This window comes from Grampus griseus (genome assembly GCF_964374135.1).
Source record: "Grampus griseus genome assembly, chromosome: 1".
Lineage (NCBI taxonomy): Eukaryota > Metazoa > Chordata > Mammalia > Artiodactyla > Delphinidae > Grampus > Grampus griseus.
Window position 1 is genome coordinate 178,796,877 of NC_139017.1, and position 23,242 is coordinate 178,820,118.

Consider the following 23,242-nt stretch of genomic DNA (forward strand, 5'->3'; position numbering starts at 1 on the left):
AGAGGGAGTGACCTATTCTCCTGGGCAATGCTTTGGGGGTAAGAGGTAGGAGGCCAGCCAGGGTGCCCTAGAGAATGGCCAGATTCTGGGGATCTCTGGAGGTGGCTCGTCTGTGGAGATGCTAGTCAGCTGTAGACAGGGGGCAGTCCAGTGTGCAGCTGGAGAATGGGGCAGGACCAGAGGAGCAATGCAAGGGGAATTTGGGGGCTTTGGCTAAGTAATTTGGATGGGAGAAGGTGAAGGCCTGGGGTGCCCAAGAGGCAGAGACAGAGGACCCACCTCATGCTACCTGGTGGAGATGAGCTGCTCTGGTGTGGACCAGCCCCAGGAAGGTCAGTGCTGACAAGGAGGGTAGCTCCCATTAGGAGGGGGCTCCAGCAGCCTGGAGGCCCAGGCCTGGTGAGGGGCCTGACGGAGGTGGTCTAGAATTGGCAAAATGCAGGTAGGCCTGAACCCGGAGGCTCCCGCGGGGGTCCCAGTCCAACCACGCCCATCTGCTAGCTTCGGTAATTAGGGAAGCGGGGAGGTGTGCCTGGGGCTGGGTGGCCTGCCTTCTCAGTGGGATCCCTGTGTCCCCAGACACTATCTCCACCTCCAGTCCTGAGGGCAGAGTTATTCTAAACTCAAGATGCTGGGAACCACCAAAGGGCGGAATGGCCCCCTTTTTCAGGACCTGCTAGGCGTGGGCCAGGAAAAAAGAGGGAGGCACGGAGCAAGGCGGGCCCGTTTCTCAGGCGCCGTGGAGGGCGCCGTTCAGAATCCAGCGGAAGCGAGCCTGGCTTGGGGCGATTCCCGGGACGGGCTGGGCCTGCGGGTTCCCCCCCACCCCGCCTGGACCCCGGGGGCAGCGTCCCGCCGCGGGCCCTAGGCGGGGGCGGGCGAGCTCGGGTCTTCAAGCCCAGGTTAAAGACTACAGACTTTGAACTTTTCGCAGGTCTGTAAAGGGCAGCCCCCTCGGAAACAGTGACAAGCGCCTCCTCCCCTCTGTCCACAGCGCGGACCCTAGATTAGCTCCAAGCGCCGGCCGGCCCTCCTGCCACCCCCCTGGGCCGCCGGGTGGGGCGCCGGGCCCTTCCCGGGACCGCAGACCCTCCCCCGTCCCAGCCGGGCGCGCCGATGGTACGTCCCGGCCCGCCCAGGTGGTAGCGCCCGCGCCGGCCTACCGTAATTCCCCTACGCCCAGCGCCCCTAGCCGGCGCAGAGCGGACCGAGCCCGCCGGGCGGCCCCGGTCCCCCTCTCCCCGCGGCCCCGTCGGACTCTGGCAGCCTTGGCCCGAGCCCCAGCCACTGGGGAGGAGAACCTTGTCCCTAGGTGAGTCTCACGGGGAAGCTGGGGTCCGGACGGGGGTGGGTCCGGGCGCCAAGACTCTCCCTGAATGAATGGACAGAACCCTGGGTGGAGGGTCCCGCACAGTCCTAGGCCAGCAGGTGGGTGTCGATGGGCGCCACTGGCCTTGCCTCCGCTTACTTGAGGGTGGAATGGGCTCCAGCGCCCGCCTCCACAGTGACTCTAGGGTGCGGTCGGCTGGGAGACATGGTCGTGAGGAGTCTGCAGGGCCCCAGCCCTGGTGTGAGGGCTGCTGGTGGGGCGAGGGCATCTGAAGGGGCTTTGGCGCGGCTTGGTTGGGTGGTTTCGGCGACCTTGCCCCATCTGGGCGTCCGAGTCGGTCCCAGGCGGAAAGCCCTCTCGAGGCCGGTAGGGGGCGCGAGAGTCTGCACCTCAGGCAGCCTGGGCCAAGCCTGGCCCCCGCTAGGGGGAAGGGCAGAGGGACAGGACCCACGAAGCCAGGAGAGACCCTGGCCCACCTTGATGAAAGACTGAGGACTTGGAGGCCCAGGGGGCCCAGGGCCCCACAGATTCCTCCATTGCCTTCCCCAGGTTTGGGGGGCTCTAGGAGGATCTCACTATTTCTCTGCCCCTTTGCCAGAGTCCAGGCACACAATGGGACCCAGCAGCCATCCCTAGATAGAAAATTCTAGAGAACTGGCCAGTGCCCTCTTCACACAGGTGGGGAAGGGCAGAGGGGTAGATGGGCCCCAGAAGCAGGTCTCCCGCAGCCCAGGCCTGTGCTCTCTGCCCCACTCCCTCCCAAGGAGCCTTTTGTGTGGCTCTGAAGAAAGAGGCGCCAGGAGAAGGGCACAGGCTGCCACGCCGGGGTCCTGTGCAGGGACTGGGCAGGAGGTGAAGTTCATGAACCACAGCCTTTCCTTCTCCCCCTAGCACCCACCAGTCCCAGCTGTTCGGCTCCCTGGGGAGGAAGGGGCCTTGCTGGCTTCTGCAGCTGGTGCAGTAGGGCTGGCCTGCAGAGAGGCGCTCTACAGCCCTGCCATCTGCCCTGCACAGGGCAGGGCCTTAGGGCAGGCTCTGCGTCCGGGTGGACCCCAGGATGAGGGGTGAGGCCGAGGCCTAGGGGAAGGGAGGAGCCAGGTGGGCCGCTGGGAGCAGGAGAGCAGCCTGGCAGAGCTGGCTCCCCACCGGCCGACGTGCCCACGCGTGCGGCCTCCACCCCTGGATTTCCAAGGTACCAGATGGGGCCCTGGGGCTGGTAGTCTCCCAGGGGAGCTTAGCTCGGATAGGGAGCCCCTGGGCAGGGGTATCCCCCTGGCCAGGGAGCCCCAACTCCTGGTTCTAGGCCAGTCTTCTGTGGACAGAGCACAGAACTGGCTCCAGACGTTGGCCCAGACCTGTGACCTCTCCTAGACAAGGAGCTCCCTCTCCCACTGCAGACCAGGCTGGGGCCCCAGCCCACTGTGGGGGAGGGGATGCCCACAGGCCTCTGCTTTTCTGGGGCTGGGGAGGTGGTGCTGGGCGGGAGTGGGAGGGGGGCTCCTGCCTTGGTGACTCCATTATTCATCAGCCCCAGCATCTGGTTTCTCGGTATCAGTTTCAACAAGCCAGTCCTGACTCATGAGCCTGGAGCTGCGGCTGGGCTGGGGAGGGGCCCCCTCCCCAGGGAGTCAGGGGCCGGGACCTTTTGGGCCTGCGCATGGGCCATTTCAGCGCTCTTGTGTAGAGAGGAGGTGGGAACCTCAGAGCCTGATGAGGCCTCCTCCCTCCCCTGGTGCAGGGGCCTGGGGTGCCTTTCCTCCCCTGCTCTGCAGGTTCCTTGACCCTGCACTCTTGGCTCTGGGGCAACAGGGCCCTGGCTTTCTAAGGAGCAGCCCCAGCCCTGGATGGAGGACCCAGGCAGGAGCATGATTCAGGGTGGCCAGAACCTGGTCACTCAGGTGACCTCTGGTGACCTGCCCTGGCCCAGCCCTGATGGTCTCCACTTGATGCAACCTGGTTACCCTAGGCCAGTGGGCTTGGGGATCTGCCCTGTCCCCAAGGGGGTGGACCTCAAGGCCCTGCTGCCCAAACCACCACTTGGCTGGCCTTCATGTCCCCATGCCTTCCCTGTGCCTGAGGCACATGGGTAGTGGTCCAGTGGGCATCTGCTGTTAGTACAAGTCACTTTACCTTTCCGAACCTCAGTTTCTTTGTCTGTTGAATGGGGGTAGTACCAGTGTTTCCTCCTTACGGTCTTTTAGAAGAGTGAACAGGACTTGGCACAGGCCTGGGCACTTGGGACTGCTCAGCGGCTGGCCACGGGGGGCAGCAGTAGGGGCAGGGGGCATGCGCAACACCTCCAAGCTTTGAGGTGGAAACGGACCTGCCTGGGGCCAGCAAGCCAAGGTCGTGGATGCTAGGAGGAAGGAGAGAACCTGTGGACAGGCAGTGGGGAACGCTTTGTTGACTGTTGGCCACAGAAAGGGACATCCTGGCCAAGACCTTTCAGGCCCCAGTGGCCTTCTCTGGCACGAAGCCCCTTCCTCTGCTTTCATTCATCCATTTATCATCTAGTCTGCACAGAGCATCTACGGTGGCCAGGACTATTCTAAGTGCCGAGGATGAAGCGTGGGCCAGACAGCCAAGACTCCTGGCCACTGGAGAGGATAGTCTAGCAGGGAAAAGTGATAATCAAGAAATGAACAAAGAAATAAAATAATTTCAGGTAGTAATAGCTGCTTCGGAGGAAATAATTCAATGTAAGGGGTTTGAGAGTTCCAGGATAAGGGGCTATTTATTTTGAGAGATGGGTGAAGGCCTCCTTGGGAGGTAGCAGTTAAGGTGGGGCCCAGTGCCAGCTGTTGGAAGATCAGGGGCACATTGTGTCCCAGACAGAGAATGCAGAGGTGCAGGCTCTGAGCTTGGTGAGTTGTAGGGATGAAGGAATCCAGCACGGTGGACCACCCTGTGGAACTGGCCAGACGGCACGGTAGGAGCCAGGCCACAGTTGGGATTTTATTTTAAGCAAGATGGGAAGCCACAGGAGGGTTTGTGGAGGAGTGACATGATCAGGCTTTAGTTTACAAGAGATCTGCCAGTGGTGTGGACAGGGGGATGGCCCAGGATTTGGGAGCAGAGGGAGTCCTGGAAAGCTCCTGGCCCGAATAAATTGCTGCTCTCCCACCCTCTTTCCACCCAGAACCAGATTGAGGGGGAGCTGACTAGGGGATGGGGGGGCGCTGATGACAGCATGTCCCCCTCCCCCATGGGTCCTGAGGAGTTCCCCAGGGAGGCCATTCCAGAACCTCAGAGTCAAAAGTCTGGGTGTCAGTCCTGCCTGTGGACTTTTCCCTCACTTTATCCGCCACGCGATGAATGAAGATAACAGTGCCCGCCTCCGCCTCCCGGGAATGAGTATAAAAGCGCTTTGACAACCTACAGTGGGGACCCCGGCACCCCAATCCTGGTCGGCGTCCTCGCCAGTCTCTGATGAGCGCCCCCTGGCGGTAGGGCACCCGGAAGCTCCCGCGTGGCCCCTGGGCCGGAGGGACCAGCCCGCAGCAGCAGGGGCCTCACAGAAAGCTGAGTTGGGCTGCGGGGTTTTCCGCGACACCCCCGTCTCACTGTGCTCCTGGAGGCTCCCCAAGGACTACCCTCTCCGCCCCGCGCGCCTGCCTTCTGCCCGCCGCCTCCACCTGTGGTCACCGGCGCCCCTCTGCTCCTCTGCCAGCACCACTGGCCTGGGCAGTGGGAGCGGGGGTCCCCCGGGCTCAGGCTCTGAGCCGGGGGTCGCTTGGATTGTGGGCGGGCACTAAGAGGACCCCCAGGAGGGCCTCTGAGCGCCGGCTGTGGCTGAGGCGGGGAAGTCGGTGGTCAGAGCAGAGACAGATGTCCTCGGGGCTGGACAGGGAGCGGGGGTCTGAGGACCCAGAGAGGGATGTGTCCCTGGTCTGGTCCCCCCTTTTCTGCCGCCAGCATTAAGGGAGCTCCCTCAGGGGAGGGGGAAGAGGTCCCCCGGGCTGAGGCTCTGGGGCGGGGGTCCCCAGGGCTGGGGGGAAGGGACTGAGATGCCCTTTCGGCCGGGAGGGATCTCCTGTGCCCCAGCCGTTTGCGTTGGGGTCGGGATGGAGGTCTGAGCAGAGTGGGGCGCCCGCGGGACTGGGCGGGGGCCGGGATTCCGCAGTCAAGGCGAGGGCGTTTGTCACCGGCGGGCCCCCTGCCCCCAGCATCCAAGGAGTTCCCCTGGAGGAAGGAGGAGGTCCGGGAGGGACCCTCTGAGCCCAGGACCTTTGGGCCGGGGGTCAGAGCCGGGCTGCGGGCGGGAGGGTGGGTGTTCCCCGCCCCCGGGGTCCCGGCGCGCTCAGCGGGCGGGCGCGGCCGCACAATGGCAGGAAGCGGGGCTCCGCGCTTTGTCCGGCGGGCGGCGCAGACCGCCGCTTCCTCCGGCCGCCATGGGGACGGGACCCGGCGTCTCCGGGCGCCGCGCGGCCTCCAGGCCGAGCCCCGGGCTGCCCTCCCGGGACTCCGAGCCCGGCTGGGTGGGGGGTCGTGGCCGCCACGGGGAAGACCAGGTAGGGGAGCGGGGGGCCGGGCGGGGAGGCCGGGGCGGGTGCGCGCGCCCTCGTCCGCGCGCGTCTCTAAGCGGATGGACAGGCGGCGGCCGAGACCCCTGCCCCGGGTGCACACCGCGGGGGTGTGGGGGGCGATGAGGGCCTGGGCGCCTGGGATGTGTCCCCCACCCCGGCACCAAGGGTGCCAGGCAGCGGAGGAGACCGCCAGCGCCTGGCCTTTTGTGTCTGGGGCTGACTCCGGACACACCTGTGGGTCCCAGGCCCTGGACTGGGCCACCCCTCCCCCTTTCCTTCCTCTGCAGGCCCTGCCCACACCCCTCCTACTCCTGCCTCTGGCCAACACCCTGGTGTGACAGGGAAGACTGACTTCTTGTGCCCCCATCCCTGTGGGGATCAGCCTAGACCATGATCCCCAAAGGGCCCGGCCCCCCGTTATTTGTAAAATTGTGGTCCATTCTTTGGCTGTGGAGATGCAGCGTGACCTGGCTGTTCTATCTGGTGGGCTCGCCCCTCTCTGGCTGAGTCCTGGGGACCTTTGGTCCTGGACCCTGCTGTCTGTCTCTGGCTGGCTGGGGTGCTGTTACCCTCAGAGGGTGGGCGTGGTGGGCAGCAAGGAGGTGGGGAGTAGACCCTGGGTCTGAGAGAAGAGGCCCAAGAATCTGGCTTTGGGAAGGGGCTGCCCTGCTATAGTGCTGGGGAGACCCCCAACCCCGGAGGGGATGGAGGTGAGAGAAGGGGTGGGGAGCAAACAGTGTGGGCTCTGCCCGCCCGAGGGGGGTTCTCGGAACTTCATCCTCAACCAAACCTGCTGAATACTCACCTGCTTCAGATCCTGGGCCTGACTCACATCGCCCCTGGTGTCCCTGAGCCTGGGGGCTGCTGGGAGGATGGGAGCAGAGGGGGTCAGCCACCAGCTGGGTTCCCGTCATTATTATTAGCATTAGTGTCTGGTAGTAATAGTAGTAGCAAGAGGAGAAGGAGAAGCTGTGGCGGAGTTAAACAAGGCCCAGCACGGTGCTGGGAAATGAATATTCCCGAGTCTCTCCAGCCCAGTGTCTTTGCAGGGCAGGGTACATAAAAGGTGCTTGATAAATATTTGTTGAATGCTAAATCTGCCTTAAAGAGTGAATCTCTGTGAAATCTGCCATCTATATACTGGATTGGTTTAAAAACGAAATTGTGGCACAGAACCAGGGACTTGGGCTGGAAGGGTCCCAGAGACCGCCCCCACCCAAACCTTTACAACCTAGCATGGCTCCTGCCATGTCCAGGCAGGAGACCAGGGCCTGGGCAGCTGGTAGGTCCGCAGTCCCACTGCCCAATGCCAAGCCTAGAACCAGAAAAATGAAGCTGTCAGGGAAATGGCGAGAGGCCTGGAAGGGGTCAGGGGGGCACCTGTGCCAGCCTGGCTGCCAGGCTGGACACAGAGGGTAAGAGGGCTGCCGAGCTGGCAGGCTGTGGGACTCCTGGGAGGAAAAGACAAGTGCTTTCCCCAGATTTGTTGTCAAGAGGTGATGCTCACGGCCGTGGGTCCCAGCATCTGCAAAGCTAGGCCCTCTGTCAGAAGTGCCCCGGGGATGCCACAGGGTGGGGGGCAGAGCCATGGAGGAGAATAGGGGTTTTCCCACTTTTTAAAAAATGTTTTGGGGGCTTCCCTGGTGGCGCAGTGGTTGAGAGTCCGCCTGCCGATGCAGGGGACACGGGTTCGTGCCCCGGTCCGGGAGGATCCCACATGCCGCGGAGCGGCTGGGCCCGTGAGCCATGGCCGCTGGACCTGCGCGTCCGGAGCCTGTGCTCCGCAACGGGAGAGGCCACAACAGTGAGAGGCCCGTGTACCGCAAAAAAAAAAAAAAAAAAAAAAAAAGTTTAGGTTGGTTTGTTTGTTTAGTCTTTTGGCCACACCACGCGGCGTGCAGGATCTTAGTTCCCCGACCAGGGATTGAACCCGTGCCTCCGGCAGTGGAAGCGCGGAGTCTTAATCGCTGGATCGCCAGGCGAGTCCTCACACTTTAGCAGTAGATCAAGTGAAGATAGAAACAGCTGCTCTGCTTGGAGTGCCCCTCACCCTTGCCTCCAGCGCCGAGAACACACTTGAAGACCCCTCAAGAAGGGTGTGGAAGTGTGGGGCGCCTGGTGCTCTGGCTGCCATCGGGAATATGGGCCATAATGCCCAGGGCCCAGCCCCCCAGAAGCCAGACCCCCCTGGAGCAAGTGGCTTCTGTAGTCTGCCTCCTGCCAGCTGTCATTTCTGTGTCCGTGTCCCCTTTCTGTGTGATGGAGGAGTGGAAGGGACACAAGAGCCAAAACATCAACCATAAAACTATTCAATGTAACTGATTTCCTCTTGTCTCCTTAGCCCCCCAGGCTGGCCCGAAGCCAGCCTCCCCCACTCCTCGCTCCCTTCTCCACTACCCAAGAGATGGTGTGAATGTGGTGAAAATGTGGGCTCTGAAGTTACATACCCTGGGTTCAAGTCCTGACTCCACTGGCTGTGTGACCTTAGACAAGTTACTTAACCACTCTGAGCCTCACTTTCCTCATCTGTAAAGTACAGACAATCGTAGCCCCCACCTTCTGGGATGAGGATTCCCCCAGTGCAGCCCCAGGCACATGAGGACCATGTTCTCAATGATCAGACTTTTTCAGCTCCCTCTTTCCTCCTCTCTCGGGCCACTTTCTCTGCTGTCTAACCCATCCTCACCCTGTCTGTCATCTTGAAAATCTCTGATCGGACTCTCTCCAGCCAAGATCTCCAGTGATCCTCCATCACGCTACTTAATAATTGAACCAGTATTTATTGAGCGGCTAGGACTGGCTACCAGGCAGCCAGCCCGACGGGCCAAAATTGCTGTCCTTGTAGTGCTGGCGGTGTGGAGGCAACAAAGTGAAGCGCACGGACTGTCCACCAGTGGGAAGCCTGCAGGAGAGAAGGGCGGCGGGGTGGAGGAGGTGACCAGGAGCGCAGAGGAATGAAACCTTAGAAGGGTGAGACGAGGACTTGTGAGTGAAGGTCTGCAGGAAGGGAGGCGGCTGGTTGGTTATCTCAGCGTCTGAGGAAAAGCATTTCAGGCTGGGGGATTAGCAGAAGCCCAGGCTCAGCGGTGGAGCACGTCCGAAGAAGCACATCGGAAGGCGGGAGGCTGGTGGGCGCGGTGGACAGAGCCAGGATGGGAGAGCAGGAGCGGAGGCCCCTGAGGTCACCAGCCTCGGCAGGAGATGGGCAGCCGCTGCGGGGCTTTGAGGAGGTACGTGTGACTCCTCTTTGACCTGGGTCCACTGTGGCCGCTCACGGAGAGCAGACTGGGGTCAAGGGCGGAAGCAGGGAGACCGGCTCTGAGGCCTTGTCACCCCGCTGAGAGGCCCTGGGGGCTGGGGCCGGGCCCGAGGTAGCCTGGAGAGGGTGGCCGGGTTGAAGCTAAGGATTTAATGTCTGCGGGTGGAGCCCGCAGAAGTGTTTACCTGAGTGGGGGAGTAACAGAAAGATCATGGGTGTCCCCAAGGTGTTTGGCCTAATGTATTCTTGTCCTGGGGCTGCCGTCACAGATCAGGGTGGCTTTAGAGCAACAGAAGCTTGTTCTCTCAGTTCTGAGGCCAGAAGTCTGCAATTAAGGTGTGGGCCGGCCGTGCTCCCGCTGAAGCCTCCAGGGTAGGATCCTCCCTTGCTTCTCACAGCTTCTGGCACCACTAGGAGCTCCTCAGTGTTCCTTGGCTTGTAGGTGCATCAGTCTCGTTGCTGCCTCCATTGTCACATGGGCTCCTCCCTGGGTGTCCCATCTCTGTGTCTCTTCTCCTCTTCTTTTAAGGACAGTAGTCATACGGTTACTCCATACTCTATGCTGTATGATTGCAGACCCCAGTATGACCTCAGCTTAACGAATGACATCTGCAATGCCCATCTTTCCAATAAGGTCACGTTCTGTGGCGCTGGGGGTTAGGACTGAACCTGTCTTTCTGAGGGACACAATTCAACCCATAACATCACCACCCCCGGAAGGCGTTGCTAGTAATTGAGATGGACGGTGCTGCGTGGAAAAGTTCAGGAGCTCATGCAGACGTTTTATTTTTTTTATAAATGTATTTATTTTTGTCTGGGTTGGGTTTTCGTCCCTGTGTGCGGGCTTTCTCTAGTTCTACGCGAGCGGGGGCTACTCCACGTTGCAGCGTGCGAGCTTCTCATCGCGGTGGTTTCTCTTGTTGCGGAGCACAGGCTCTAGGCGCGTGGGCTTTAGTAGTTGTGGCTCGCGGGCTCAGTAGTTGTGGCTCGTGGGCTCTAGAGCGCAGGCTCGGTAGTTGTGGCGCATGGGCTCCTCCTGGACCGGGTCTCCATTGGCACGTGGATTCTTAACCACTGCGCCACTAGGGAAGTCCCTGTGCAGACGTTTTAAGTTTGAGATGCTTGGTCCCGACTGGAGAGTTCACTGTGGGAGCCCTCCCCATGAGAGTGACTGAGTCACTGGAGGGTGGATGTGGATAAAATGAGAAGGGGTCCACGGATGGTGCGAGAGCAGGAAGGAGGCAAGGGGACTGAGAGGGGAGGGAACCAGCAGAGCACGGGTCCTGGGGGCCGAGGAAGAAATGGTTCCCAAGAGACCACCTGTGTCAAATGCTGGGTCCTGTGAGAACAGACGAGAGGACTCAGAAACGTGGACATCACTGGGGACCTGAGAAGAGTGAGCTGGGGAGGGGGCCAAAGCTTGACGGGAGAGGGTCTGAGGGAAAATGGAAGAATTAGAAAATCTCCAATTGCAGCCATCGTAGTAATAACTGATTTAGGCAAAAGCCATCAACAAGGGCTAAAGCCCTGGAGTGTGCGATTGCTGGGGAGCAGGGTATCTCAAAGTGTCACCCCAAGATGACTTCCTCATTACAAAGAGAGAATGCGACTTTACAAAGTACAGCGAGATCCCCGGGTGACCTGACACCAGGGCACGCTGAGGAGGACACAGTCCACCCTCTGGCGTCCTGGCCCAAATGCTCAGCCTGAAACTACCCCAGACCTCCAGACAAGTCCACGTGGAGGACCTTTCTGCCAGCTGGCCTGGCTGCTTCAAATATATCAGTGTCATGAAAGATGGGGGGGAAAAACTAGGGCGTTCATTCTTTTTTTTTAATATTTATTTATTTATTTATTTTTGGCTCATCGGGTCTCAGTTGTGGCATGCCGGCTTAGTTGCCCCGCAGCATGTGGGATCTTAGTTCCCTGACCAGGGATCGAACCCGTGTCCCCTGCATTGGAAGGGGGATTCTCAACCACTAGACTACCAGGGAAGTCCTGGGCATTCATTCTTTTTTTTTTTTTTTTTTTAATGTTTATTTATTTTGCACCGGGGCTTAGTTGTGGCAGGTGGACTCTTTAGTTGTGGCTTGCCAGCTCCTTAGTTGCAGCACGTGGGCTCCTTAGTTGTGGCGGGCAGGCTCCTTAGTTGCGGCATACAGGCTCTTTAGTTGTGGCATGCGAAGTCCTAGGTGAGGCATGCATGTGGGATCTAGTTCCCTGACCAGGGATCAAGCCCGGGCCCCCTGCATTGGGAGTGTGGAGTCTTATCCACTGCGCCACCGGGGAAGTCCCCGGGCATTCATTCTTAAAGGGATAAACAGACAAAACCAAATGTACATGTGAACCTTGATTGGATCCCATGTGGGAAAAAAAATCTATAAAGGACATTATTTAGACAGTTGGGAAAATGCCAAGGTAGACTCTAGGTGGACTAAGTATCATTGCTCAGTTTCCCAAGTGTGACAGTTGTGTTGTGGTTCTGCATGAGCAGGTCTGTGTTCTCAGGTGGTGTCATGATTTCCTCTCCAGGGGAAGGGGGTCATGAGCCAGTGTGGCAAATGTGAACAACTGGGGAAGCCAGAAGGGTGTATGGATGTCATTGTACTATTCTTATAACTTTCTGTAGGTTTGAAATATTTTGAAACAAAAATTCAGGGAGAAAGAAAATAGAGGGTAATGGGAGGAAAGAACAGGAAGGAGTAAGTTTAGCTGTAAAGGGAAGGAGAGAAACAGGTTGGTTTGCCCGTGGGAATGATCCAGTGAGAGGGATGAATGCTGAGCGGAGTCCTGGTTCTTAGGCTGGAGAGGGGGGTTTCGGTGGAAAACTGGCCTGGGATTGGAGCAGGGCAAAGCCCCTGCAGCCCGGGGCAGGGGGGTGGACGTGGTGGTAGGAGCTCATGGACCGCCTTCTGATGGCTTCTGTTTCCCTAGAAAAGTAGGCAGTCGGGTTGGTGGGGAGTGAGTTAGGGAGGGCTGGGGGATGGAGAAGATAGGACAGTCATCCATGGTGGTGGGGATGAGAGTAGCCTGGGGCGATTGGGTAAGTCTGGGATCCTGTCACTAAGCAACGGGCCTTGGGTACCACATAGGCACCCAGAGGCCAACACCATTCCCTGAATCCTCCATAGTCCCCTTCACACCCTAACTTAGAAATCCAGTCGGGGTCAGCTGTTCGGGGGCCGCACAGGTCATAGAATCGAGGGCAGAGGCCCTGGGCAGGGAGGAGGGGGAGGTATTCTGTTTCAGACACGGAGTTGGGCAAACCAGCTGCCAGCCCCAGCTCCACTTTTTGGTGCCCTTTCTGCGTGCGCTCCGGCAGAGGCCCTGGGAGCACCCGCCTCGTGGTTACCTACTTGAAGTCTCCCCTTCGGCATCGCGTTCCTTGCGGGCAGGGCTTTGCTTTCTCTGCATCTCCCAGAATGGACACCTAGCAGGCGCTCGGGAAGCGTTTGACGGGCACTCTGTGGGGCGTGGGCGGTCGGACCTGAAGAGTCGCCCCCATAGGGGCCAGGAGCCCCGCGTACTGCAGTGGTCTGGGTCCACCCCACCCCCCCATCCTTCCCCTCACAGATATGCCACCACGCCGACTGCCAGCAGCTGCACCGCCGGGGCCCCCTCAGCCTCTGCGAGGCCTGTGACAGCAAGTTCCACGGTGCCATGCATTATGATGGGCACGTCCGCTTCGACCTGCCCCCCCAAGGTGAGCACGGGGAGGGCGCCCAGCCCCTAGAGCTCCCTGCCTGGGGGCACAGTGGCCTGCTAACTGTCGGCCGTCACGACAGGGCCATCAGAAGGACACGAGTTGACTGTAAACGATGAAACCCAAGTCCACTGCCGTCCCTTTTGTTCCACAAGTTTTTTAACAAGAGAAAAAGTTGGGGACCGGCCCAGCTCGAAGGCGGGTCTGTCTCCACCAGGTGCCGGGTCCTTCTTGATGGGTCTGCACCTCCCACAGCTGCCCCCGCCTCTGTCCCTGCCCTCTTGTCCTCAGGGCAGGGGATCTCTGGGCAGATTCTCCTGCCAGGCAGCCAGTGAGCAGAGGGTGGGGTGGGGATGGGCAGGTCGGAAGGAACTTGCAGCAGGAAACAAGAAACCCCTCCTGCTGAAAAGGGACCTGGCCCCGGCCTACTGCCAACTGGCTGTGCTGGGGTGGCTCTGGTCTACTTTCCCAGCTGGGCAGAGGGACCAAAGGACTCATCCCCTCTGCCAGGGCCTCCTGGGACTTTGGGTGTGGTCACCGTGGTGGGGGAGGGGACGCCTGCAAGAAAGAGCCATGGTCTTTGGTTCCTTCCTGCAACAATCCCAGAGGCAGGGCTTCTTTATCCCTATTTAATAGATGGGTAAACTGAGGCAGACTTGTACTGGGGGCGGGGCATCACCTGGGGTGTCATCCCAGGGCCCTTGTGTCTTTTTGAGTCTGGGGGTGGATGATGATAGGCAGTGACTGAGTCCCTCCCCTCACAGAACTGAGGGGCCCTGGCTAGTTTGGGGTGGGGTCCGAAGGTCGGTAGCAGGCCCTGGTCCCTCTGGAGTCGGCCGTGTTGGGAGGCTAAGGAGGGGGCCAGGGAGGGAGCGGGCACAACCCCACTCCCACTTTACACCGAAGGCTCTGTCCTGGCTCGGAATGTGTCCACCCGGTCATGCCCCCCGCGCACCAGCCCTGCAGTGGACATAGAGGAGGAGGAAGAGAGCTCTGTGGATGGCAAGGGGTAGGTGAGGGGTTGGTGGGCACGGCAGACACCCGGGGGGTCCCAAGGCTGGGTCTCAGATCACAGAGCCAGGGACCAGAGGCTTCAGCAGAGCTGACTGGAGACCCCGCCTGGCCCCTGCTGCTGCCCGGATTCCTGGAGGGTGAGCCTCCAGGGCTTCTGGGATCAGACTCTACCTGACGAGGTACCGCTGGGTGTGACTCCCAGGTCGGCCACCAGAGGGCGAACAGCCCCTCGTGAGTCCTGGCTTGCCTGAGCGAACCTGAGTTACCTGGTCTCCTAGGGCCAGCAAGGGGTGGGCAGCCAGCTGGGGCCCGCCCATATCCCACCCTGGTGAGCGCCCACCCACGCCTCCAACCTCTGCCCTCACCGGCTTCCTTGCAGGGACCGGAAGAGCACAGGCCTGAAGCTCTCCAAGAAGAAAGCCTGGAGGAGACACACAGATGTAAGGAGCCCCCAGGCGCCCACAGCCTCTGCCCGTCCCGGGCCCTTTCCTCCGTTCCCGAGGCTGGGCCCGTCTGCTCTAAGTTCCAGGACCAGGGAGGGGGCCTGGAGTGAACGTGTCCCTCCCTTGCCACCCAGCCCTGTAGCCCAGCCCTGCTTACCTTAGCCCGGGTGGGGGATGCTCCAGCAGCCCCTGCCTCCACGGAGGGATGCCGGGTGCCTCCCTGGGATGGAAGAGGGCTGGGAGATCCCTGCGTTCACTTCCCTGCTGGGGCTCCCATCCGGAACCCTGGGGTGGGGAGGCTAGGGGGCGAGGGGTGCAGAACTGAGACCCCCTGTCCTGTCAGGACCCAAGCAAGGAGTGCTTCACGCTGAAATTTGACCTGAACGTGGATATCGAGACAGAGATCGTACCAGCCATGAAGAAGAAGTCGCTGGGGTAGGGCTTGGTGGGGAGAACGGGGCTGGGGGGCAGGTGTGGCCTCCTGCATGTGTGACTGTGTGTGGCGGCCTGTGAACAAGCATGTCCCCCACCTGTGGGCACCCCACCCATGTGCATTGAGGGCCTGGGTGCCGTGTTTGTGTCCCAGCCCCTGCGCGTGGCCTAGTCCTGCGGGGGTGAACGGGTGTCGACGGACACGCAATGGTGTCTGTCTGCCCTGGTGTGCAGACGTGAACGTGTGAGGGCAGGGGCGTGTTGTCTCGTGTGTAGACACACGCAGGAGCGTGAACCTCTGTGGACAGGTGTGTGTGTGCGCACGGACCTGTGTGTGATCCTCTGGGTGTCTCCTTTTCCCTTTGGGCGGGCAGAGTGGCGCTGGGGCTGTGGACAGGGTGGAGGTTCGCGTGACTGCCCCCAGCACACGCGCACCTCCTGTCCCGGGCAGGGAGGTGCTGCTGCCAGTATTTGAAAGGAAGGGCATTGCGCTGGGCAAAGTGGATATCTACCTGGACCAGTCCAACACGCCCCTGTCCCTCACCTTTGAGGCCTACAGGTTCGGGGGACACTACCTGCGGGTCAAAGGTGAGCAGATGACTAGATGGGCCGGGTAGCTGGGGCATGGCTGGGTCCCTTGGGGAGGGTGCTTCTTCCCAGGTTCAGGTTCCCATTGGCCATGGCCTTGAGCAAGCTCATTACCATACAGGTGTCTCTGCTGGGCGGCAGTGCCAGGCGTTGGCAGGGCGGGGCTTCAGGGGAGGGCAGCCAGGCCTTGGTTTGGATCCTTGGGGAAGAGGGTACTGGGGCCCCCTTCTCCACTGGGCCTGGGTGTTGAGGACCTCTACTTGTCCCTGATGCCACCCCAGCCAAGCCAGGGGACGAGGGGAAGGTGGAGCAGGGGGTGAAGGACTCCAAGTCCCTGAGTCTGCCAATCCTGCGGCCAGCCGGGGCTGGGCCCCCCACCCAGGAGCGTGTGGACCCGCAGAGCCGCCGGGAGAGCCTGGACATCCTGGTGAGGAGGGGCTGTGTCAGGCCTGGGGACGGCGAGGGGCCAGGGGGAGGTCACCTGGGCGCCTCGCTGCTCCCTCTGGGGGCTTTACTTTCCGCTTCTGGGAAATGGGGCTGGCTTTGAGGATACGGGGCCCTCCCTGGATCTAACCATACCCCACGGTGATGGGCCTCGTCTCTGAGAGTCTGCTTGTGCCCGAGGAGTGTGTGTGTGTGTGTGTGTGTCTAAGCAGGCATCGCGTGGGGAGCGCGACTTTGTGTGTCACTGGTTGTGTTCATGAGTGTGTGTCGGGGATCCACTTGGACCTGGGCTGCTGAGTGCGTCTGAGTGTGTGTGTGTGCCTCTGTGGGTTCTCCCCACCTGCTTCATGCTGCTGGCTGGGGCGGCAGGCGGGAGGGGGATCCAGCTGCGTCTGTCTGGACCTTCCGGCCCCCAGAGCACGTGTAGGTCTCAGGAGAGGCGGCGCCCCAGGGTGCGGGGGTGTGCAGAGACCCTCCTGCCTCCCAGGCTGGCCGAGGTCCTGGAAACCCACTATGGGGTGGGGCTGTGGGGGTCTGGCCCTGACGCCCGCTCCCTGACCAGGCCCCTGGCCGCCGACGCAAGAACATGTCGGAGTTCCTGGGGGAGGCGAGCATCCCTGGGCAGGAGCCCCCAGCGCCCTCCAGCTGCTCTCTGCCCAGCGGCAGCAGTAGCGGCAGCAGCAGCAGTGGCGGCAGTGACAGCTGGAAGAACCGGGCGGCCAGTCGCTTCAGCGGCTTCTTCAGCTCAGGACCCAGCACCAGCGCCTTCGGCCGGGTATGTGGGCCCGTGGGCCCTGGGGCAGGGCAGCTGGCTGGCCTTGACCCCCGACCCTGACCACAGGCCTCCTTTCAGGAGGTGGCCAAGCTGGAGCAGCTGGAGGGCAAGCTGCACGCCTACAGCCTCTTTGGGCTGCCCAGGCTGCCCCGGAGGCTGTGCTTTGACCATGACTCATGGGAGGAGGAAGGTGACGAAGAGGAGTACGAGGACGACGCCTGCCTGCGGCTGGAGGACAGCTGGCGGGAGCTCATCGATGGCCACGAGGTGGGTGCCGCCCGAGGCCTTCCCCTCCCTCCTCAGGGAAAGGGGCACGTTATCCCCCTGCTCCACGGGGCCCTTCCTAGGGCGACGGGATGTTCCATGGGACAGCCCTGCCAGGCTGCTCTCACCGTTAACCCGCTTTGGAGGAACTCAGGCAAGGTGAAACTGTGCCTGGCCCAGAACTTGGGGGACCTCTGTGTCTCAGCTGGGAAAAAGGTTGCGTGCAGGGCCGTTCACCCTTCTCCCCCTGCTCCGGCCATCCCGGCACACGTGGGGGCTCCTGGAGATACCCTGCCCTTCCCACAGAAGCTGACCCGGCGGCAGTGCCACCAGCAGGAGGCGGTGTGGGAGCTCCTGCACACAGAGGCCTCCTACATTAAGAAACTGAGGGTGATCACCAACGTGAGTATGGGGTGGGCCCAGAGCCACCCCGCCTACCCGCCCCCCGTGGCCTCCTCTGGGTGCCCCTGAGCAGAGTTTGGGCCTTTGCAGAAGAAGGAGGTGCCAAGCAACAGAGGGGAAGGGAAGTGGGAGAAGGGCCACACCCTGGGGTGGAGGTGATTCCCAGGGGCCCCGGGGAACCTGCGAGGGGGCTTGGGGCGAGTTTGCCAGGTTGAGCTGATTAATGCAGACCTCATCCTTTGACTCATCCTTTCATCGGCTGTTTCTAAACACCTGCTATGTGCCAGGTGCCCAGCAGCCCACACCCTAGACGAGGAGGCAGAATGGGTAGGCACGGGGGGCTGTGTGTAGGGACTTCGACCTTGGGGGAGCACCTGTCCTGGGCTTGTGGGTTCAAGGAAGGCACCCTCCGGGCAGAAACTCCGGACTGAGCCAGGGCACAGGTGGAGGAGAGAGTTCCAGGTGTGGCTGCAAGGGCAGTGTCCCAGAGCTTCCCTCCAGGAGGGGCCTGGGCAGGGGCACCCCCAGGTGGGCCGTGGGGAACGTCTTTTCTCAAAGCGTGAACCCTCTCTGTCCCAGGCTGCCTCAGGCACTCCCAGGATGGGGAAGGGGTAGAGGGGAGCCTAAGAGTCTGGGTGGGGCGTCGGGACTGGGACCCCCCCCCCACCAGCTGCAGTGCTCCCTGCCCCCCACAGCTGTTCCTGTGCTGCCTCCTGAATCTGCAAGAGTCAGGGCTGCTGTGTGAGGTGCGACAGGGCCTGGGGGTGGGGGGGACAGTACCAGAAAGTAGCGGGGAGGGGGGAGGGGCTGGAGCAAGGGAGGGGACAGACAGGGGCGGGGGCTGACTGGTGGAGTAGGTGAGGGGTGGGGCCTGGCCTCAGGGTGTGGGGCTGGGGCTGCAGAAAGGGTGGGGCGGCCGGGGGGCGGAGCCAACGACGGCGTATGTGAGGGGCGGGGCCTGGAACCAGGGGGTGGGGATGGGGGCGTGCTGAAGAAAGGTGGGAGCGGGGCCTACGGATGGTGGGAGGGGAGGGGAGGGGGATGGCTAGGGGCGGGGCCCGGTAGAGGGGCGGGGCCGAACGCACCTCCCGCCCACCCACAGGTGGAGGCGGAGCGCCTGTTCAGCAACGTCCCGGAGATCGCGCGGCTGCACCGCGGGCTGTGGGGCAGCGTGATGGCGCCAGTGCTGGAGAAGGCGCGGCGCACGCGGGCGCTGCTGCAGCCCGGGGATTTCCTCAAAGGCTTTAAGATGGTACGGGCCGGGTCGGACGCAGGCAGGGACACTGAGGCGGGGCTGGGGCGTCGATGCTATCTGCCCACCACCCCAGCCTCCCCCTGACCGATGGCCCGAATGACCCTTAGTGGTCAGAGGCGTGGAGTTCAGAATCGGTTGCCCTGGTGTGAACCCCACCTGGCCGTGTACCGTTGCTACCTGGCCGAGGGTGATCGCTTTCGCTGAGGCTCAGTTTCCTCACGTGGAAAACAAGGATAAGCTTGCCCCCTGCGGTGGTCGCGAAAGGCAGTAAGGAAGAGCGAGTGCCTGCCGGGCCCAGCCCTCGGGGAGTGCGCGGTAACGGGTGCTGTGCTTGTTCGCCCTGCGCCAGTTCGGCTCCCTCTTCAAGCCCTACATCCGATACTGCATGGAGGAGGAGGGCTGCATGGAGTACATGCGGGGCCTACTACGCGACAACGACCTCTTCCGGGCCTACGTCACGGTGAGGGCGGGTGGGGCTCGCTGCTGGGCCCGGGCACAGGACGGTGGGCCCACCTGGGCGGCAGGTGCAGGGGGGAGCTAGCGCTGGGCGTGGCCTGCCATGAGCCCCGCCCCCGCCTCCCCCTCCCCGCCGCAGTGGGCCGAGAAGCACCAGCAGTGCCAGCGGCTGAAGCTGAGCGACATGCTGGCCAAGCCCCACCAGCGGCTCACCAAGTACCCGCTGCTGCTCAAGTCGGTGCTAAGGAAGACCGACGAGCCGCGCGCCAAGGAGGCCGTCGTCACCATGGTAACTGGAGCGGCGGGCAGGGGCCTTCCCTGGCTTGCGGCCCCTCCCGGCCCTGTACCTGAACTGCCCTGGCCCACCCGTAGATCGGCTCGGTGGAGCGCTTCATCCACCACGTGAACGCGTGCATGCGGCAGCGACAGGAGAGGCAGCGGCTGGCGGCCGTGGTGAGCCGCATCGACGCCTACGAGGTGGTGGAGGGCAGCAACGACGAGGTGGACAAGGTGGGCGCCTCCGTCTGTGCGGGGGTCGCTGGCCCTGCTGGGAGCGAGGAAGGGCCAAACTGGCAGACAGACGGGAGGCTACGCTGGGAATCTCTCTGGAGGACTCCCCGCTGAGATGAGGAGGCAGACTCTGACCTCTCCTGCACCTGCCCCCCCAAACCCCCAGCTCCTGAAGGAATTTCTACATCTGGACCTGACAGCACCCATCCCTGGTGCCTCCCCTGAGGAGACACGCCAGCTGCTGCTGGAAGGGAGCCTGAGGATGAAGGAGGGGAAGGACAGCAAGGTGACTCCACCCCACACCCAGGGCCCTCGCCCCACCCCCTCTCACCCTGTGGGTTTCGAACACCCCTTCCTTGGGACCGCTTGTGATTCTTAGGGGCCCAGTCACCTGGGTGGCAAGTTAAGAACTGGTGACTTTTGTGATCGTCTGAGGGATGATAATCTGGCTGCAGTTTACTCTTTACAAATACAGCAGCCGGGTCCCAGCCCCTCAGGTGCCATTCTAGCCCACTTGCCAGTGCCACATGTGTTCCTGGTGGGAAGGAGGGGGCACCGTTCGTGAGCAGGACAGGAACAGCCCAGCGTCTTGCTACTGAGCTATGAATGTTTCAGGCACTGTGTAACCCAGAGCCTACAAAGCGTGATTTTAAAACCACCTTCCTTTTCCTCTTTCATGTAAACTTTTAACGGGCATAAATCACAAGTATATAGCTTGATGAAAGAAAATCGTCTCGCCCTTCATTTGAAGTTTACTCTCAGATTCGTGGGGAGTGGGGGAAGGGAGGTGTTTGACACCAGTACCCCCAGGAGAGGGTGTGGCCGCAGACAGGCTGAGGGTCCCTGCCCTGGCCCTGACCTCTGGCTTCTGATCCCACGGCCTCCCATCCCCCAGATGGACGTGTACTGCTTCCTCTTCACCGACCTGCTCTTGGTGACCAAGGCAGTGAAGAAGGCAGAGAGGACCAAGGTGATCAGGCCACCACTGCTGGTGGAAAAGATCGTGTGCCGGGAGCTTCGGGACCCTGGTGAGGAGCCCGGCCCCGCCAGCCCTGGGCAGGGCCTGGGACGGGCGGGGGCCGTGGTCTCAGCCAGCACTGAGGCGAGCCCTTCCTAACCAGGGTCCTTCCTTCTCATCTACCTGAACGAGTTCCACAGTGCTGTGGGGGCCTACACGTTCCAGGCCAGCGGCCAGGCTTTGTGCCGTGGCTGGGTGGACGCCATCTACGATGCCCAGGTGAGAGCAGAGCGGTGGGCAGGCTGGCAGGGCAGCGTGGTGGGGACCGCTGCTCACAGCCCGCTGGGGCCCTGCGCACCCACCCCCGCAGAGCCAGCTTCAGCAGCTGCGTGTGCAGGAGCACCCAGGCAGCCAGCAGCACCTGCAGAGCCTGGAAGAGGAGGAGGACGGGCCAGAGGACGAGGACGAGGAAGGAGGGGAGAGCAGCGCATCGGCTGCCAGTTCCCCTACCGCCCTGCGCAAAAGCAGCAGCAGCCTCGACTCGCAGCGCTGGTACGTTCGCCCAGGACCCCCTAGCAAGCCAGAGCAGGGCAGGTATTCCAGCCAGGACTCTGGACCCCGAGGCCATTAGCACTGGACAGGGCTGGTCACACCCCTTTCCTCTGAATGGCTTTATGATGTGAACCCAGTGGGGGTGGGGACAGGGGCTCTGTCTCCCACCAGAGTCCGGGGGAGGATGGCAAACGGTTTTCAACTTGAGTGCCAAATCTGATACATTAGTGGTAGCTGCCTGGAGCTGAGCTCAAGATTCTTAGCCTGTATCCAACAGGAGATGCTGTGGTCGCGACAGACACCATTACTGATACCTGTGTTGCGGGCTCAGGTGCCACCTGCTTGCCATCTCTTGAGCCTTGAGCTCCAGGAGGGCAGAGGCTGTAGACTTCTGCAGTGCCCAGCATGGGCTGCACCAGGCCATCGCGGTTTCCTTGGGCTGGGCTGACTCTCATCTCGGCTCCACAGTGTCTCGGATGGCTCCACGGAGACCCTGGCCATGGTGGTGGTGGAGCCTGGGGGGATGCTGTCCTCTCCCGAGTTCGAGGGCGGCCCCTTCAGCTCCCAATCAGACGAGACCTCTCTCGGCACCACCGCCTCGTCTGTCACGCCCACCAGCGAGCTGCTGCCCCTGGGCCCAGTGGATGGCCGCTCCTGCTCTATAGACTCCGCCTACGGCACCCTCTCCCCGACCTCCCTGCAAGACTTTATGGCCTCGGCCCCTACGGTGGAGCCAGCACTCCGGCCCCCAGAGTCATCGCGAGCCCCTTCACCCCCACCCTCGCCCCGCCTCCGCCGACGCACTCCTGTCCAGCTGCTGCCCTGTCTGCCCCACCTGCTCAAGTCCAAATCTGAGGCCAGTCTCCTCCAGCTGCTGTCGGGGGCCACCACCCGTGGAGCACCCCCAGCCCCTAGCCGCAGCCTGTCGGAACTCTGCTTGGCTGCTACCGTCCCTGGCACCAGGACTCAGGGCTCCCCTCAGGAAGCTGGGCCCAGCTGGGATTGCCAGGGGGCACCAGGCCCTGGCAGTGGCCCCGAGCTGTCAGAGCTGGAGGGTGGAGCCGGCTGCCCAGCTGGGGAGCCCAAAGGACCCACCAGGAGGAGCAGAGAGCTGTCCTCGGGGGCCTCGCCCAGGGTCCAGCCTGAGCCCCCCCCAGGGACCTCTGCCCAGCACAGGAAGCTGACGTTGGCCCAGCTCTACCGAATCAGGACCACCCTGCTGCTTAACTCCACCCTCACTGCCTCGTGAGTGGCCTGGCCTGGGACAGGTGGCCCAGTGTGCTGGGGGCACTATCATGGCGGGGAGCAGATGGCATTTGGGGACGGGTGTGGGAGAGGGAGCCTGAGACCAGCCTCAGCACCTGGTGAGGAGGAAACAGTGGGCAGTGGTGAAGAAGAGGCCTGAGGATCCCGGTCGGGAGGAGAGGGTGGCTGGAGCCCCTCCGGATGCCTTCAGCCAAGGAAGGCCCATCTCTCCCCTCCTCTCCACTGCAGGGAGGTCTGAGCAGAGGGAGGCTCCCAGGGGTGCCACTGACCAAGGGACAGCAGACAGCACGCCTCCTGGGGTGTGCCGGCCCCTGCTCCAGCTGCTGCCTTATGTGTGCCCCAGCCAGAGTGCTGGGCAGGACCCCTGCCACCGCCCCCAGGGCCCAATTTGCACTTTGCCAGACTGGCTGGAAGTGGAGGAGGGCTCAGCAGAGGCCCAGGCCCAGGCTGCAGGGCCCTGTTACAGCCACCACTGTCACTAACCTGCCTGTGCCTCCGCCCCCCAGCCTAGGCAGGGTCCCTTGCCCAATACCCCCGGAGTCACCAGCTCCAAGCCTCTGGGCTGGGCTCCAGGGCTGGGATCCCAGGCAGCCCTTCCCACCTCCACCCTCATCTGGCCCCAATGGGACGGTTCCCCTGCCCTCGCCTCCCTCCCTCCCTCCCTCCCTCCCACCCACCCAGACCTGGGCTGGGCTCTGTGTAAAGTTGCATATTTATTGAGCTTTTGATTCTTTTATAAAGACTTGTATATACTCCACCGGAAAGAGTCCTTTGCTTTTGGAACGCCCCCCTTTCTGGACTCAGGTGCACTTGGGTGCCTCCCTGGGCTCCCGCCCCCTCCCTCTGGTGGGGCCCCGCTGGAAGAGACTGTGGGAGCAGAAGTGAATTAGTCGGGCGGAGATCGCCTGACTAGTACTCCCAAGATCAACCCCTGTCCCCTGCCGCAGACATGAGGCCCACCACTAGAGCCCCCCACGAGGTGCCCTCCCCCACGTGGTACCTTAGAGAGCCCCGCCCTGAGCCACCCCTCTGAGCTTATGCCAGGGTGGGCCGTGGTCTCAGGCT

At 62.1% G+C, this 23,242-nt stretch overlaps 1 protein-coding gene across 2 annotated transcripts; it reads left to right on the forward strand.

The window, feature by feature from the left end:
* Window positions 1-5,695: 5,695 nt before the first annotated feature.
* Window positions 5,696-22,813, forward strand: PLEKHG5 (pleckstrin homology and RhoGEF domain containing G5). 2 transcript variants are annotated; one of them, XM_082671469.1, is made up of 20 exons: window positions 5,696-5,841; window positions 12,689-12,818; window positions 13,725-13,827; window positions 14,212-14,272; window positions 14,619-14,710; window positions 15,159-15,295; window positions 15,577-15,722; window positions 16,302-16,514; window positions 16,593-16,781; window positions 17,085-17,180; window positions 17,876-17,926; window positions 18,283-18,432; window positions 18,785-18,895; window positions 19,031-19,180; window positions 19,264-19,401; window positions 19,568-19,687; window positions 20,297-20,429; window positions 20,523-20,638; window positions 20,730-20,911; window positions 21,380-22,813. In XM_082671469.1, the coding sequence occupies exons 1-20, from the start codon at window positions 5,722-5,724 to the stop codon at window positions 22,158-22,160; spliced, it is 3,219 nt and encodes a 1,072-aa protein (XP_082527595.1). In that variant the 5' UTR covers window positions 5,696-5,721; the 3' UTR covers window positions 22,161-22,813. The 2 variants fall into 2 exon arrangements, with proteins under 2 accessions (XP_082527595.1, XP_082527596.1); XM_082671470.1 differs by lacking the exons at window positions 5,696-5,841; window positions 17,876-17,926 and having other exon boundaries at window positions 12,727-12,818.
* Window positions 22,814-23,242: the final 429 nt, after the last annotated feature.